At 55.7% G+C, this 15483-nt stretch overlaps 1 protein-coding gene across 1 annotated transcript; it reads left to right on the forward strand.

The window, feature by feature from the left end:
* Positions 1-8373: 8373 nt before the first annotated feature.
* On the forward strand, positions 8374-14949 carry TEKT3 (tektin 3). The gene is made up of 7 exons (XM_005427860.1): positions 8374-8946; positions 9469-9552; positions 10989-11059; positions 11260-11403; positions 12650-12872; positions 13367-13521; positions 14718-14949. The coding sequence occupies exons 1-7, from the start codon at positions 8374-8376 to the stop codon at positions 14947-14949; spliced, it is 1482 nt and encodes a 493-aa protein (XP_005427917.1).
* Positions 14950-15483: the final 534 nt, after the last annotated feature.

The raw sequence follows: 15483 nt of genomic DNA on the forward strand, positions 1-15483 counted from the left end.
CCTTCAAGGAGGAAAACAACTTTCTGTTTCTAATAAGGGCCTCCAGCATCAGCTGAGCAGGCTTTATTTTCATTTTTCTTCTCCACAAAAGTTTCCATTGTGTCCAAAAGCCATTTTCTGTCAAAAAGGGTTTTGATGGAAACTATTCTACTAAATCTGTTTGCAACTGATTCAGAGCTGTGCCAAGACAGAGGGAAGGAGTGAAGCCCCTGAAGCTGCTCCTGGGCACATTAAAGGGAATATCCCAGAGTCCCAGAGCCCCTGGAGGGTGTTTGGGTGGTCCTGGAGGGGCTGGGCTCATCCCAGCCTCCGCTAAATGTTAAACCAACAAATAAATCTGCTTGGCTCAGCAGCCAGGGCTGAGCCTCGAGCTGGGGCGAAGCTTTTCAAAATCGGCAGGAGTATTTTCTTTAAAGGAAGGAAGGATCTTAGTTCCAGCATTCCAACCCAAAATAGACGTCCCTAAGAATAACCCTTCCCCATGGCAGGGCAGGATGCTGCCAGCAGGAAAAGGGGACGGGGGAAACCACGGGTGCTGGCCCTGAGCAGGCTGGGGCTGGGAAGGGATGGGGTGCTGGGGCTGGGATGGGGTTCAGCTTTGATCAGGGCGATTGGAGCATCCAGCCCCACGGGGACAGCTCAGAGCTGCTCCCTGGGCCGGGGGCTGCTGGGCAGGGGCAGTGGGGCAAAAGTGCACTTTTGCAGCATTTGAACATTTTCACTGGGATGTTCCCCTTCTGGGGTCACTTTTCTGTGCAGGTGGGAGCTTCAGAGAGGAGTCCTGGTTTGAGAGATGAGTTTCTCAAACACCTTTGTGACCCCCGAGTTGTGGCTTTGAGAAAGCCCTGGATTTCCATGGAAATCCAATGAAACAATAAAACCTGACAGCACAGGCAGCTCCTTCACCCCACTTCCTTCCTGCAGGGGCTGGCAGTGCAACTGCAATTTCCCAAGTTATAACACCCTCAGAAGCTGAGCTCGGCATCTCCTGGAGGTTCCAGCTGCACCTCCCAGGTCCTGCAGCTGGAACCTGCCCCTGGGACATCCCTCCCAGAGCCTCTGGGGGCTTTTGTGTGCAGCTTCAGTGTCCCACTGGATTGAGCTTCCCCACAGATCCCTCACTGCGCTCTGGTGATGCTCAGCACTCAGTAACACCAACCCAAGGTTTGCATGAGCGCGTGCCAGACCTCAAATATCCTGATTTTGGCTTCACCAGCGCATCTTTAGGTTGAGAACAGCATTTTGAGGGTGGCATTTGTCCCAGTTCATGTCTGCAGGGAAAGTGTCCCCATGGGAACTGCTTGTGATGATTCCCTCAGCTCCCAGGGGGCAGAAGGAGGAAATTTTGGGGCAGAATCACCCCTTGCCGTGATGATATTAAATGTATAAGCAAGCAAATGAGCTGGCTCAGTTTTATAGCCCAGCTTTACAGCTGAGATGATTTATATATCAGGTGGGATGAAAAATGTTGGTGCAAAACCAGGCAAAACCCACTGGGTTTGGCCAATTACTCACGTGGTTCTTTGGGGCCTCTCAAATAAACCTCCAGATGGGTGTAATGAAACCACAACCCCCCAGTCTGAAAGAGGCCTCACCCAGCCCCTGTCCAGCTGAATCTCACACTCGGGAAAGAGGGGAAACAATCAGGTGGGAAAACGTGAGCTCCAGCAGGCTGCAAACCCGAAACTTTCTGGGCTTTGTTTGTGGCAAGGAGGGCAGGGCTGCGGGAAGGGCTGGTTCCTTCTGCCTCTGGCCCTTTCTGGGGGATAAACCCTCCTCAGAGACACGAGGGAAAACACTTCCCATGGCATGAGGGTTCAAACACACCTCTGTGAGTGCTGAGCACTTCCAGGGCCCAAGGGGGCTCCAGGAGAGCTGCAGGGGAACTGGGGACAGGGGATGGACGGACAGACACAGGAAATGGCTTCAGAATGACACAGGGCAGGGCTGGATGGGATATTGGGAGTTAGGAATTGTTCCCAGTGAGGGTGGGCAGGCCCTGGCACAGGTGCCCAGAGCAGCTGGGGCTGCCCCTGGATCCCTGGCAGTGCCCAAGGCCAGGCTGGACACTGGGGCTGGAGCACCTGGGACAGTGGGAGGTGTCCCTGGGACAGTGGGAGGTGTCCCTGCCATTCAGGGGTGGCACTGGGTGGGCTCTGAGGTCCCTCCCAAACCATTCCATGATTCCAGAACTGTTGGTGATTGCAGATGAGCAGGGCAGGCAGATCATGAAATAATTTCTCTGAGAAGTGTGGGGAAATGCAGATTTCCTGATGTGCTTTTCCTGCTTTTGTGATATATTGCAAATGTCTTCTGGTCATTATTTGCTCCGCTGTCTTTATCTGTTTCTATCTTCTCCCATTGTTCCAAGGGGCAGTCAGGGTGGGTTGTTTTGCTCTGTGCAGCTGATGGCTGAAGGTGCACCACGTTCCAGGGCCCCTGCCCACCCTGGCTCCTCTGTGGGAGGAATTTTGGGCTGCAGGACCCTCCCTGCCCAGCCTGGAGCTCCTCAGCCCTGTGTCACAGCCTGGAGCAGGTGTCTGTGCCCTGGATTATCAATGTGTGAGGCAAAACTTGGGAAGGAACCATGGGAGATAGAGGAAAAGTGAGAGCCTGGCTGTTGGGGATGCAGGTGAGGATGGGAGCAAACCTCTGTGCAGGAGAGCCCTGAATGGTTTCCATCCTTTCCTGCCGCTCTGAGTGACATCCATCTCTCCAAAACAAGCCAGAATTCACCTTCTCCTGCAGGCAGCTCGGGATGCAATCACAAAACGTCATTAACCTAAACTCCTTGACAATATTTGTCACTTCCAGAGGAAGAAGCCCATGGCCTCATCCTGCTTGCCATTCCATGGGCAGCACCGTGTGCTCAGCCTGGCCGAGTGGATAAAAATGTCGTGTAACATGAGAGAAAGCATCAGCAGAATATTTCTGTAATGAAATGTGAACGATCCCTCCTGGGGCAGGGCAGGGCAGAGAGGAGCTCCCCCCTGCTGCAGTGCCACGGGGAGGGACAGGGGCACAGAACAGCCCGGGCAGGGGCAGGAAAGGGCCTTTTTTGGGAAAGGTGATCTGCCTTTTCTACCAAAACCCCGACAGAGGACACCAAGGCATCTGCAGGATCTGATCTGACGGCAGCTGTCTGAATTACTTTTCAGCTGGGCACGGGAATGTTCCCTTTGTTTTGGAGGATAAACATCCGTGCTGGAGCTCTGGGCTGGGCAGCAGAGCCAGCCCCGTTTCCCCACTCCACGGAGGATCCAGCACTGGGAGGGGCTGCACGGACCATCCTGGGCTGCAGTGCTCCCAGGGCTGTCTGGGGCTGCTGAGATTGATTTGGGATTGTCACAGCTCCTGTATCCATGATCCTACAGGCCAGGAGTCAGGGGCACTCCTGCAGCAAAGGCTCCTCTCTGGTCACGTCCTGAGTGGCACCAGAGGGACGTGGGACAGCCCCAGCCTGGGGACACCCCCAGCTTGGGGACACCCCCAGCTTGGGGACAGCCCCAGCTTGGGGACAGCCCCAGCTTGTGCCAGGGGACAGTGCAGGGCACAGCCCCCCTCTCCCTCCCTGCCTGGGGAAGGGTGTTGCGATGGGGGCAGCACCTTGGCAGTGCTCAGGGGGAGCTGAAAAGCGAGGAGAGACATTTGGGGGTTGGGACTAGAGGATTTTCCCCTTCCAACCCAAACCATTCTGTGATTTTTATTTATTTAATTTTTAAAAGCAATTTCCATGAATGCTGGTTTGGTTTTTTCCCAGCTGAGCTTGCTGGGCCCTCCCACACCAGGGCTGTGTTCAGCCCTCACTGTTTCCTGAGGGGCAGGAGCTGAGGCTGCTCCTCTCAGCTCTGCAGACGTTTTGATCCTTTTGCTGTCTGTGCAGTCACAGCCTGAATACGATGACAGGCAAAAAAAAATACAGTAACTCCCCTTTCCAATGCAAGCCCCTTGCCAGAGCAATAAAAAACTTTAAACAATGGCCAGTCATGAAATAAAGCAGCCCTGGAGCTGTCTGCCAAAATTCACCTCAAGAAAAGAGGTCCAGAAATAAACAGTAACCTATAAAAAGCCCCACAGACTTAGAGTCCTCTCAGTGTGTTAATTGCTTTCACATCTGGCTCTGAAATGAGGAGTGTGTAAGGCAAGGAGAGGCCACCAATAACTCACTGCAGCTGAGCACTAAAGCATGCGTGGAGCATCAATCACCAGAGCCATCCACTTCCACAGAGACCTCAGAAGTGGGGCTCGCTTTTAAATCCTGTGTTTAAACTGCCCTGAAATAATGGGGCTGATGTTAATAAACAGCACATAGTTAAGCACTTTCACAGGTGGGATATTTCAAGGAAATGTAGAGAGACTGGGTTCATTTCTCTTTTCCCCTTCCATCAGTTGTTGGAGCAGTTTGTGCCCGCGCTCCTTGGGAAGCAGTCAGGCCCAGGTGGGCGCAAGGTGTGACAGCCCCAGGCTGCAGCGAGGTGGGACACACCAAGGGCAGAGCTGGGGATGGTTTCGGGATGGTTTCTGTGTGCCAAGGGGGTGAGCCCAGGCTGTGACCTTGGAGAGCTCCTGTGGGATGGGGGGGATCCCTGCACCCCCTGCTCGGGCTCCTTTCCCCTCTCAGGCCAGCTCTGCCCCTTGCGTGGCTCGGGAGGCTCCTCCTGCCCCCAGACCTGCTGGATGGAGCAGCTGGGGGGCTCTGGGGGGTGAGAGCCCCGTGCCCTGCTGGGGCAGTGCAGGGCACACCATCCCCGCTGCCCTGGACTTGGCAGTGCCCCCAGGGCAGGCAGCAAAGCCCGAGTTCCCCCAGCCCAGAGGGACTGAAAGGCTGCAGGGAGGCTCTCCCTGAACTCGGTGTTTGATTTCTGGTGGCTCCTGGGCACTGCTGAGAGCGTCACCAGTAAATGATGACATTTTCTGAGGCCACCACTGCTGTAATTACAGGAGTGATCCCAGGCTTAACCTTGGGGATGAGCAGAGCCTGCCCTGAGCATCTGTGGTTTGGTGGTTGTGACTCACCACGAGAGCTCGGGGAGGGATTTCTGATGATTTATTCATGCCACATTTATTGTTTGGAAAGCTCAGTCAAATGCTGCTCTGGTTAGACTGAATAATTCAGCTGCCAGTCTACTTTTGGTTCAGTTTTGATCTCTTTATTGCTTTCTCTCTAAGAGCCTCGTGTTTAGAGGTGAAAATCATCTCAGGGAATCATGGAATGGTTTGGGCTGGGAGGAGACCTAAAGCCCATCTCACCCCACCCTGCCATGGGCAGGGACAGTCCCCGCTGTCCCAGGGTGCTCCCAGCCCCTGGCCACGCTGGGTCCTGGGGCTCTGGGGCTCTGTGAATGAGCAGCTGATCCCTTTCAGGCAGGTGCAGCACTCCTGGGAGCCAGGGGCATATTCCAGTGAGTGAAAGGAGCCAGGGGAATATTGCAGCGTGAGTGGAGGGGTGCCTGGGCTCTGCTGGCTACGTGCAGGCTCACAGGGCTCTATAAAGGATCTGCAGCTGGGTATTTTCAGCAGGGCAGCTTCTGACCCGGTGTAATGCTGTATTAATAGACAGCAGAATGCAGAGCTGTGACACAAGGGTTGACAGCTCTTGGCAGCAGATTTTGTACTCAGGTACCTCAATGTATCCCTTGAAATTCCAGTTTGGCCAGCCTGGGCTGCCGTGCTGAGAACTGGCACCTCTGCTTCCCATCAGCTTCCTGGCTTCAGCCTGGTTTTGTTCTTTTATTCTGAGCTAAACTGGTCGAGGCTTCAGCACAAGCTGTGTCCTCACGTGTCCACCCAAACTGGACGTGCCCCAGCACAACTGGGTGGGGACAGTGTGTAACTTTAGTGATGTTGCAGCTGTTGGAGTTGTAGTGACAATTAAGGAACAAGGTTTAATTACTCGAATAAATGGTGGTGGTGTAAACAGCCTGTCCAGTTCCCTGGGGCACTCAGAGATCTGGGATTCTGGGATTCACAGACTGGGCACTTGGCAGCCACTTGAGAGTCACTGTGGTATTTGACAGTGTTACCTGTGCCAATTCTTCTCTTTGCAGCTTTTAGGATGTGTGAGAGGAGCTCTAGGTTGGATTCTAGGAACAGGTTCCTCCCCAGAGGGTGCTGGCACTGCCCAGGAATGGGCACAGCCCTGGGGCTGCCAGAGCTCCAGGAGCCTTTGGACATCCCGGAGTGCCCAGGGGGGATTGCTGGGGGTCTGGGCAGGGCCAGGGGTCCCCAGGGATCCCTGTGGGTCCCTCCCAGCTCGGGGCATCCTGTGATTCTGGTGGGACCAATCTTGTTCCCCCGTGATGTCCCCACTGTCCCTGTGCTGCCGCGGAAGGTCCTGCCCGGCTGCACAGAGCACCCCTGAGCCATTTACAACGTTATCAAATGATTATTGCCTAATTTAGCAAACGCTTCCAGGGCCCTGGGGTTGCCTCCCACATGAGTGGTGTCCCTGGCTGGGCAGTGATTCATCTGAACAGAATTAGCCATGGGCAGGGCGTGAGAGCCGGGCTGGGGCTGGGAGCGTGCAGGGAGCAGAGCTGGGCTGCTCCAGGGTGGGCGGGTGGGTGTCCTGCTGGGGACAGGCTTGGCAGCCTCCACTGCCTCATTGCTCTGCTCTGGCTGCAGAAAAGCCAACTGATGGGCTGAGCGCTTTGTTCCAGGTTGATGGAGCTGATTCCTGCCCCGGCTGAGGCAGGACGTGTGTTTGGAGCGGAATGAAGATGTGCTGCACTTTGTGTACACCAAGCACTCCGGGTTCCATTTTCTGTCACTCTTTGGCCAGAGGCAGAGCTGCCCCAGGGAGCCAGCTCGGGAGGGGTGGCCTGGGGTCACCAGGACCTGGGAAACCCTCGGTGAGGTCCCAGTCTGCAGCTGCAGGAGCTGGGGGAATCTGGAGGAACTGAGGCTGTGGGAGGGCAGAAACACCAGCCTGGGTCCTCGATGAGCCGTGGACACAGTGGGAAATGAAGAAAATGAAGACATCAATGTGGAGAAGGTGAGGTGTGGAAGCAGCCACAGCAGAGCTGGTGTTCCCAGAAGCTGGGCAGAAACCCCTGGGCGAGCTGGGGTACCTGGGCTCACCCCAGCACCCTTCCCAGCCCCTCCTGTGCCTGCCCCAAGCCAAGCTAGCCTGTGCTGGGCCATTCCAGGGCGGGTCAATGGCCAGGACAGGTCACAGAGCCCGGCCAGCGTCACAGACCCACCCAGAACCCACCCTGGGCACGGAACCCCGTCCATGGCAACGGCCCCGCAGAGGCGGGCAGTGCCAGCGCCACCCCAGAGCCAGAGATGAGCAGCAGCCCCCCTGGGCGCCCCCAGGCCTGAGGGGGAGCTGTGCTCACCGAGGGAGGCCCCGCACGGCCGGTACTGACCCCAGCCCCGTGTGCCCGTGCCCAGGGGCGCTGGCAGCTCATCCCCAGGGCCTGCAAGGGCGTTCATTCCGGCTGGAAATGCTAGAAAAGCAATCCAGCCCATTCCCAAGGTTTTCCCCCTCTCAAACACTTGTCTGTCGGTGTCTGAAGGGGAAAGATTTGGGGGCAGGGTGGGAGCCAGGGAAAGCATCCCCCGCTGTCCAAATGCTGCTCCCCGGTAAACAAGAGGCACAGAGGCAGGGAATGGCAGTGGCCTGTCCCCAGCAGGGACACAGGGCTGCAGGGACTGGTTTGTGGGAGCAGCACACGCAGGGGCTCTGGTGGAGCTCAGCACAGACCTCTCCTCCTCGGTTCTGCCGAGGTGACTCGGAGCCAGTCCCACCTGGGAAAGATTTTGTGCTGAATTTGGGGGTGTGAGTGTCCCACTGCCCATCATCCCAGAGCCTTTGGCCAGGCTGGGATCAGACTCTCTGGCTGGGTTGGAAGGGACCATCCCTGCCATGGCAGGGGCACCTTCCACTGTCCCAGGCTGCCCCCAGACCCAATATCCAGCCTAGCCTTGGGCACTGCCAGGGATCCAAGGGCAGCCACAGCTGCTCTGGGCACCTGTGCCAGGGCCTGCCCACCCTCACAGGGGAGGTCATTAGATTGACAGGGAAAATGAAGGAATAATGGGAAATAAGGAATTAAGGAATAAGGAAAACAAAGGTATAAATCTGTCATCCTCCTAAGCAGCCATGATTTGTCTCTCTCCTCATTTCAAGACCTGACAAAAGATGCCAACAGCAAAGTTGGTCTCAATTTCCACCCTATCCAGATGCCTGGGATGCTGTCAGAGGGGATTTGCATTCAGGAGATTTAGGGGCTGTGTGGGTGCCCTGGGCAGGGCTGGTCCCATCACACGTTGGGTGTTGCTGTAAGAGGTACCCCAAGGACAGGAACTTTCTGAGCGAGGATTTCCTCTGCCCCCGTTGTGCAGGACCCGCACCAGCAGCATTCCAGGATGGAACTCTACGGCTATCCCTTGAAAGCCAAATTTAACCAGCCACGGCCACCACCTCCCAAGGTCCTGCCAGCGAGCAACGTGGCCGCTGGCTACAAGAACCGCATTCCCTATAACCCCGAGAGCTTCACCATGCCATGGATGCCCAACTCCTACTACAAAGCAGCTGCCCTCAACCCCACCTTGTCTTCCCTCACCGAGAGCTTCCCGGGGCTCCCCCCCACCAAGATGATTCCTTTCATTTCCGAGAGACCCAGCGGGGTCTTCACCCGGCACACGCTGGACGACTGGCACAGGTCCAACATGACCAACTACAAGGAGTCGGAGACAACGCGGCATAACGCGGAGCGCCTGCGCGCCGACCTCACCCGCACCATCAAGGACGTGTACCAGCAGGCCAAGAGGACGCAGGGGGAGAGCACCAAGAACCTGGGCGAGCGCATCAATGACATCGAGTACTGGAAGTCCGAGCTCTGCATCGAGCTGGACGCCATGATCAGGGAGACCAACTCCCTGATGGACATGCAGAAACGGCTGGAGAGAGCCTTGGCCGACACCGAGGGCCCCTTCCAGGTAGGGACCCTGCAACCCCCAGCCCACACATCTGCAGCCACTCAAACCTCTCATAAAGTCCATCCCAGCCCCGTAACGTTGGAGAGGTTTCAAGAAGAGCCCATTAGTTGAGTCAGTGATAAACAAATTCCCTGCATCTGCTGCATCCTCCTCCAGCACATGCTGAGCACATCACTGCAGTGTTTGTTTAAGCAGATATTTCTGTATCCAAAATCCTGGCTTGGGACACAAAAGCCCAAGTCTTACTACGAGGCTCCGGGGAGGTCCACACCGGGCCTGACAGGGGGCCCTGCACTCTGCTGTGGTGGCTGGGGACACGAGGGCTCTGTCCCTTTGGTTCCCTGCTGCTGTGGCACTGGGCTGCTGCTGTCAGCCAGCCCTGCTGCCTTGGGCAGCTTTCTGCAGGCTGCCATCCTGTGCCCACCTGCACTTTCCTCTCCTGCATCCCCTGCCACGGGCACAGTCCCTGCAGGGAGCCCTGTCCCTACAGCCAGCGCTGATGCCACCCCTTGTCCCCACCAGGTCGCTCACAAGTGTTTGCTCAATCGGGAGAAGAGGATGGGCATCGACCTGGTCAACGACGACGTGGAGAAACAGCTCGTCACAGTGAGTGTGGCACACCCATCCTGTGACACAGCTGGTTCTACCCAAACTGCCCTGAACAAGTCTGGCAGCCCTGTTCCCTCACTGGCTCTTCAGCGCTGCTGACAGAACCCAACCTTCTTCAACCCCCAAACCCGCTGGGCAGGGGCTGGTGCTCCCACCCAGCAGCGTGTCCGTGGGACAGGAAGAGCTGGAAAGGAGCCGGGTTTGGGGGGCTCATCAGGGTCCTCCTTCCCTCTTTGGGGGGCCTGTGAGATGGCCCTGCCTTTCTGAGCCCTGCCTGCACAGATCTCTCTTTGTTTGTGTGATGTCTGTATCTGCAGCACACTCTGTGTATTACACACACACACGGAGAGGGCAGGGTGTGCCCGACAGCTTGTCTGCTTCCCCCAGCTATATTAGTTGGACTAATAAAAGATATTAACTGCATTGCCCAGCTCTGCTTTGCTCAGGGCAGAGTGGCTGCAGCAGGACTGTCACTGGGCAATGGATTTAATAGAAATCATAAAAACCTGCACTCCTGCCTGCCTTTATCTGAGCTGCCTTAAATCACGAATTAAAAGCAAGCATGGCACAGCAAATGGGATCCTAATGCAGGGTACAGTGAAATATAATCACTGCAAAAGCCTCATGAAACTGGGAAGGAAATTGCAGCCCCTGGGCCTGTGAAGCCACTGCTCTCTTAGAAGATCTTTTCTTATGAGTCAGGCCCTGAAAAATTAAAAGATTAGTTTGAAGGTCATGAGGGTTTAGGAAAATTATCAGAGCTGGTATGTCCATAATGCCATTTGGGTTTTTTAATGTTTGGGATGCATTTAGGCTGTGCTTTCAGCTGGCTCCTGCATTCCGGAGGGATTGAAAGTCCCTGGGTTTGGAGCACTGATCACCTGTCTCTGGAAACCCTCATGGGTGCAACAGGCTCGTGCTGGACCAAGGGAACTGAGAGCAGCAGGAGCCTTCCCCCAGGGGAGCTGAACCCTGTCTGGAACTGAAAACCCCTAAAACTGAAAACCCCTAAACCGAGTTTACACCAAAGTCCTCTTGTGCCATATGGATGGGATTTCTTGTGGGGAGGAAAATGCCCCGGGACTGGGGATGGGGATGTGTGGCCCTGCTGGCCCAGGGCACCACTGTGCCCGTTCACGTCAGGTCAGGATGCAGCCCTGTCTCCCTGTAATGGAGAGCAGCCCTGGCTATTGATGTCAAGAGGAAGAAACTTGGGAACACACCCTGAAAGTGATTTCAGAGGCCCTGGCTGTGACCACAGCCCCCTCCTGTCCCCTGCCTGGCCCTGGCTGCACATGTGGGTGCCCTGGGGCTGGCACAGGTGGGTGCCCTGGGGCTGGAGCTGGCACAGGTGGGTGCCTGGGATTTGGGGGGGGGGGAGTGCCCGGGATGGCTGAGCACGATGCTGATGGGGCTGTTCTGCCTTTGCCCAGGAAATCAAGATCATCAGGTCCTGCCGGGAGCGGCTGCAGCAGTGCCTGGACACGGTGAATGCCCAGATCATGTAAGGAGGGCTGGGGGCCCTTGCTGCAGGGCGGGTGTGTGTTTGCAGCTGTGCCCCAGCAGAGCCCTGCAGGTTCAGTCCCTGCGGGCTCTGGGGGAGGCTCTGGGATGCTCTGAGCACAGAGGGGCTGAGGGCAGCGGGAAGGGCACAGAACCATCCCACGGCTCCATCCCCACTGGGCTGCTGTTGGTGCGCTGCAGGTGCAACAAGGAGGCCCGGCAGGAGCTGGAGAAGGACCTGGCTGACAAGCAGCTCGGCCACCACATCGACAACAAGTGCTACCAGCTGAAGAACACCTCCAGAGGCATCCACTTCTTCAAGGGCGTGGAGAGGATCGATGCCACGTGAGCTCTGGGGCCCGGCAGGCGCCGAGCAGGGACCTGGGGCTGCCCAGCCCTCTCTGGGGGCACATCCATCCCTCCTGCAGACACCACCCCGAGGGGTGCTCGCCCTCTGGGCTCTCCAGGGGGAGAGGAACCCTCGGCTCTCAGCTGGATGCTGAACACCCGGCGGGCAAAAGCGAGCCCAACCTAATTAAACATTAGATCAGGGCTCAGAGCTCAGCCCGCAAACAAATTCAGCCCAGCACCTCTGCACAGCTCATTAAGTTCGTGCATGTTTTCAGAGATGTCTCAGTGCTTGCCTGAGTGCTCCTCACTGATGGGAAGTCTGGGGGCTCACCCCTGTATGGAGAGGGCTTGGCAGGGAGCTGAAATGACCCAGAAAAGCAAGAAATGAGAGCGTGGTCCTGGGACAGGGTTCTGCTGCTTTTGGGTGCCAGGAATTCAGCCTTGGCTTTGCAGTAAATGAACAGTGACCTAACCCAGCACTCACAGAGAGATGCCCAAGGGGCAAAGGGCTGAGAGAATAAATCTGCTCACACAAACCCATGAAGTTTATGGAGAGGCACAGATTGAGACAATTTTTCTAGTAGTTTGAATAATCATTCACAGTAGAGCTCAGACATATTTAGACAGGGAAATAGATTGCAGAGGATCGAGGCTGAAATTCAGAGGGGGGTAAAATGTGCCGAGAATCAGCAGGTTTTAAATGGAGCTTATGTGGTATTTAAGTCTTTTGTTGACTTTGTTCTGGACTACTGCACAGGCAGGAACTTCATCCCAAACGCACAGACAGGGAATGGAGTGGGATCTAAAGCTCGTTCGGTTTAGTGGGAGACTGAGATGGGCTGTGAGCAAAAGGAATTGACTGAAGTGTGATCTGTGTGTTCTTGTGAGGCTGGGAATTCCTTGGCACTCAATGCCTTGAAGGTACAAATAGGAGCTCTGATTGGAATCTCTGGTTTTTATGGGAGAATCTTTTGTTTGTCTGAACTTTCACAAATTATCTTTGTGAGCATTTCATAAATATCATCAAACAAATGGGGTCCAGCCCTGATTTGATAAATATCATCAAACAAACAGGGTCCAGCCCTGATTTGGTAAATATCATCAGACAAGTGGGGTCCAGCCCTGATTTGATAAATATCATCGAACCACCAGGTCCAGATGTTTCAGTTCTGTGTAATTTAGTTCAGATTTCCTTGCCTCAGTGTGCAGCAGGGTTCCAAGGGCTGTGCTCTCCCCGCAGGGTCTCGGTGCCCGAGACGTGGGCCAGGTTCACGGACAACAACATCTTCCGCTCGCAGAGCGCGCGCGCGGCCTCGGCCAAGCTGCGCGCCAGCACCGAGAGCCTCCTGATGGGCACGGCCGACGAGATGTGGCGCCAGTTCAGCAAGGTCAACGACGCCTTCACCAGCCGCATCACCGAGATCGCCAACGCCAAGAGCAAGATCCAGACACACCTGGCCAAGGTACCAGCCCCGCCCCCCCCAGGGATGGCGGCTGTGCCTGGGCTCCCTGCCCTGCTCTGCCAGTGGGAGGGGAGAGCATTGATGGGCTCTGGCTTGGAGCTGTGGGACTCGTGGGAAGCTTCCTGGGAAGGGCTCAGACCCGTGAAGTTTGCAGCACTAGGGGCTGATGGCACATCCTTAAATGAGGAGCCATTAAAACCTTTCCCTGATGGATGATCCATTCCTGCAAGCAGCAATTTTGGGAAGCTGGTAATTCAATAGATCCATCACTGCTCCTAAACCACCTCTGCTCCTAAATCTCCTTTGATGTGGCAGCAAGAGATTTTCCCTGAAAACTCTGCTGGATCTGGGCCTTGATGTGCCAGAGCAGCAGTGGCCTGAGCCCAGGGGCTGTTTATTGAACTTGGGTTTTTTCCTGCACCAGCAGGAGAGAAGGGAATGATGTGATCACTTGAGATCTCTTTTCATTGATTCCTGTGTTCGTTTCACCCCAGACACGGCAGGAAATCTTCCAGCTCGAGACCAAGATCCAAGTCATCCAGAAGACCATAAGGGACAAAGAGGTTCAGCTGAAGGTGGCCCAGACCCGTCTGGATGAGCGCTCGAGGAGACCCAACGTGGAGCTGTGCCGGGACGCCGCCCAGCTCCGGTGAGGCCGGGTGCCAGGGCCCAGGGGCACTCAGAGCATCTCTGCATGGCAAAATGGCTGTTTGCCCTGAATATGCCTTCCATAAGTGCCCTGGTTGAACCTAAAGCACAGAGCAGGTGTCCCAGCCCTCGGGTGCCATCTTCGCTCCTGCCTCACCCAGGTGGCTGCTTGTGGTCAGTTTTGGAGGATAAACCTCTTGCTCTCCCTGCTGTGCCCCCCAGCACCCTAAAGGGGCTTAGGAGAAGGAAGGAGAGGGGATTTTATATGGGCAGAGAGTGACAGGGCAAGGGGCAGTGGCTTTAAACTCAGAGCTGGCAGGGACAGATGGCATATTGGGAAAGAATCCCTCTCTGAGAGGGTGGGCAGGCCCTGGCACAGCTGGGGCTGCCCCTGGATCCCTGGCAGTGCCCAAGGCCAGGCTGGACACTGGGGCTTGGAGCACCTGGGACAGTGGGAGGTGTCCCTGCCATGGCAGGGTGGCACCAGGTGGGCTTTAATGTCCCTTCCAACCCACACTAATCTGGGATTCTGGTCTGTGATTCCATGATTCTGCTCTCTGAAGCTGAGACTGAGAGCACTGAGCCCCTTCCTTTTGGGTAGCTCCAAGGAAGGGTGCACATGTGGAGCTGTCCTCCTCTCACTGGCCACACTGGAAATCCTTTCAAGGGCTGGGACTGTGCCCCAGGGAGTGCCCAGCAGCAGCCCTGGGAGGCACCCAAAGCTCACAGCTCCTCCTGGGAGCCCTCTGAGCACAGTTCCCTTTTCAAAGTGATTTAAACCCAGCCCTGGAATTGGTTCAGCATCTCACTCACTGCTGGTTTTTCCATCCTCCACTTGTTCCACGTTCCCTTTTACCTCTCCCAGTGTCCTGTCCTGCTGTGTGTGTCTCCTGTGCAGAACCCCTGCATGGGGAAATCCAGGATGGTGAACCAACAAAGCCACAAACCCAAAGAGAAATGGGAAACCAGAGCTGCTCGTCCCTGTTCTGGTGGCACGAGCTGCTCTGGCAGACGTGGCTGACATGTCCAGAGCTTTGGAACAAACTTCTCCCCTCCTCCCCGTGGAGGTCGGGAGGAGCTCTGCCCTTGGCTCTCCCATACCAGGGCATGGGGTGGGAATCACCTGAGTGTGCTGATGGGGGAACCCCGTGCCCAGAGAGCCCCACGGGGGCTCTGACGGGTCCCGCTGTTCTCCAGCCTTGTGCAGGAGGTGAACGAGATCAACGAGACGCTGCGGAACCTGCACCAGTGCCTGCGTGCCTCCGAGGACATGCTGCAGATGCTGGTGCGCTCCAAGGGGGTCCTGGAGCACGACCTGGTGGTCAAGAACAACTCTCTGTTCATCGACCAGGAGCGCTGCATGGGCATGCGCAAGAGCTACCCCAGCACGGTGCAGATCCTGGGGTACGTCTCGGCCGGGCTCACCTGAGCGCCCGGCGCCCCCGGCACGACACGTCCCCCTTTCCCCCAGCTGCTTTGCAAATATATTGTTGCAATTTCACAACTTTGTTAGCGTTTCATTTCCTGGTGTAAACTCCGCATGGAAATTAAAGGAATATTTTGTTTGTTGGGTTACCAGGATGATTCTTTTCCTTTGTGTTTTCTCTTTCACCGTGTGCCAGGAAGGAGCTGAAAATATCCTGTATGTCACCAAACCCACCCACGGGGATCCATCCCTACCCTTCCAGTCTGTGCTTTCAGGAGAAAAACTGTCGTGTCTTCCTCCTTTTGAGTGTGTGTGATGTGGAGAAGGCACAAGGGGAAGTAAAGCCACTTGTCAGAATAATGAGCTGCTGACATCCAGGATGGATTTTTAATGGTGCAGCAGAAGAAACACAAACTGTCCCGGAAAGAGTTGCAGTTTGTGCTGTTCCTAAAATAGAAAAATGTGCATTTTAAGCTGATTTCTAATGATAATTGTCTTGCTTTTGAAAAATGTTAAATGCCATCAAAAATGTCAGTG

Source organism: Geospiza fortis, unplaced genomic scaffold (genome assembly GCF_000277835.1).
Source record: "Geospiza fortis unplaced genomic scaffold, GeoFor_1.0 scaffold485, whole genome shotgun sequence".
NCBI lineage: Eukaryota > Metazoa > Chordata > Aves > Passeriformes > Thraupidae > Geospiza > Geospiza fortis.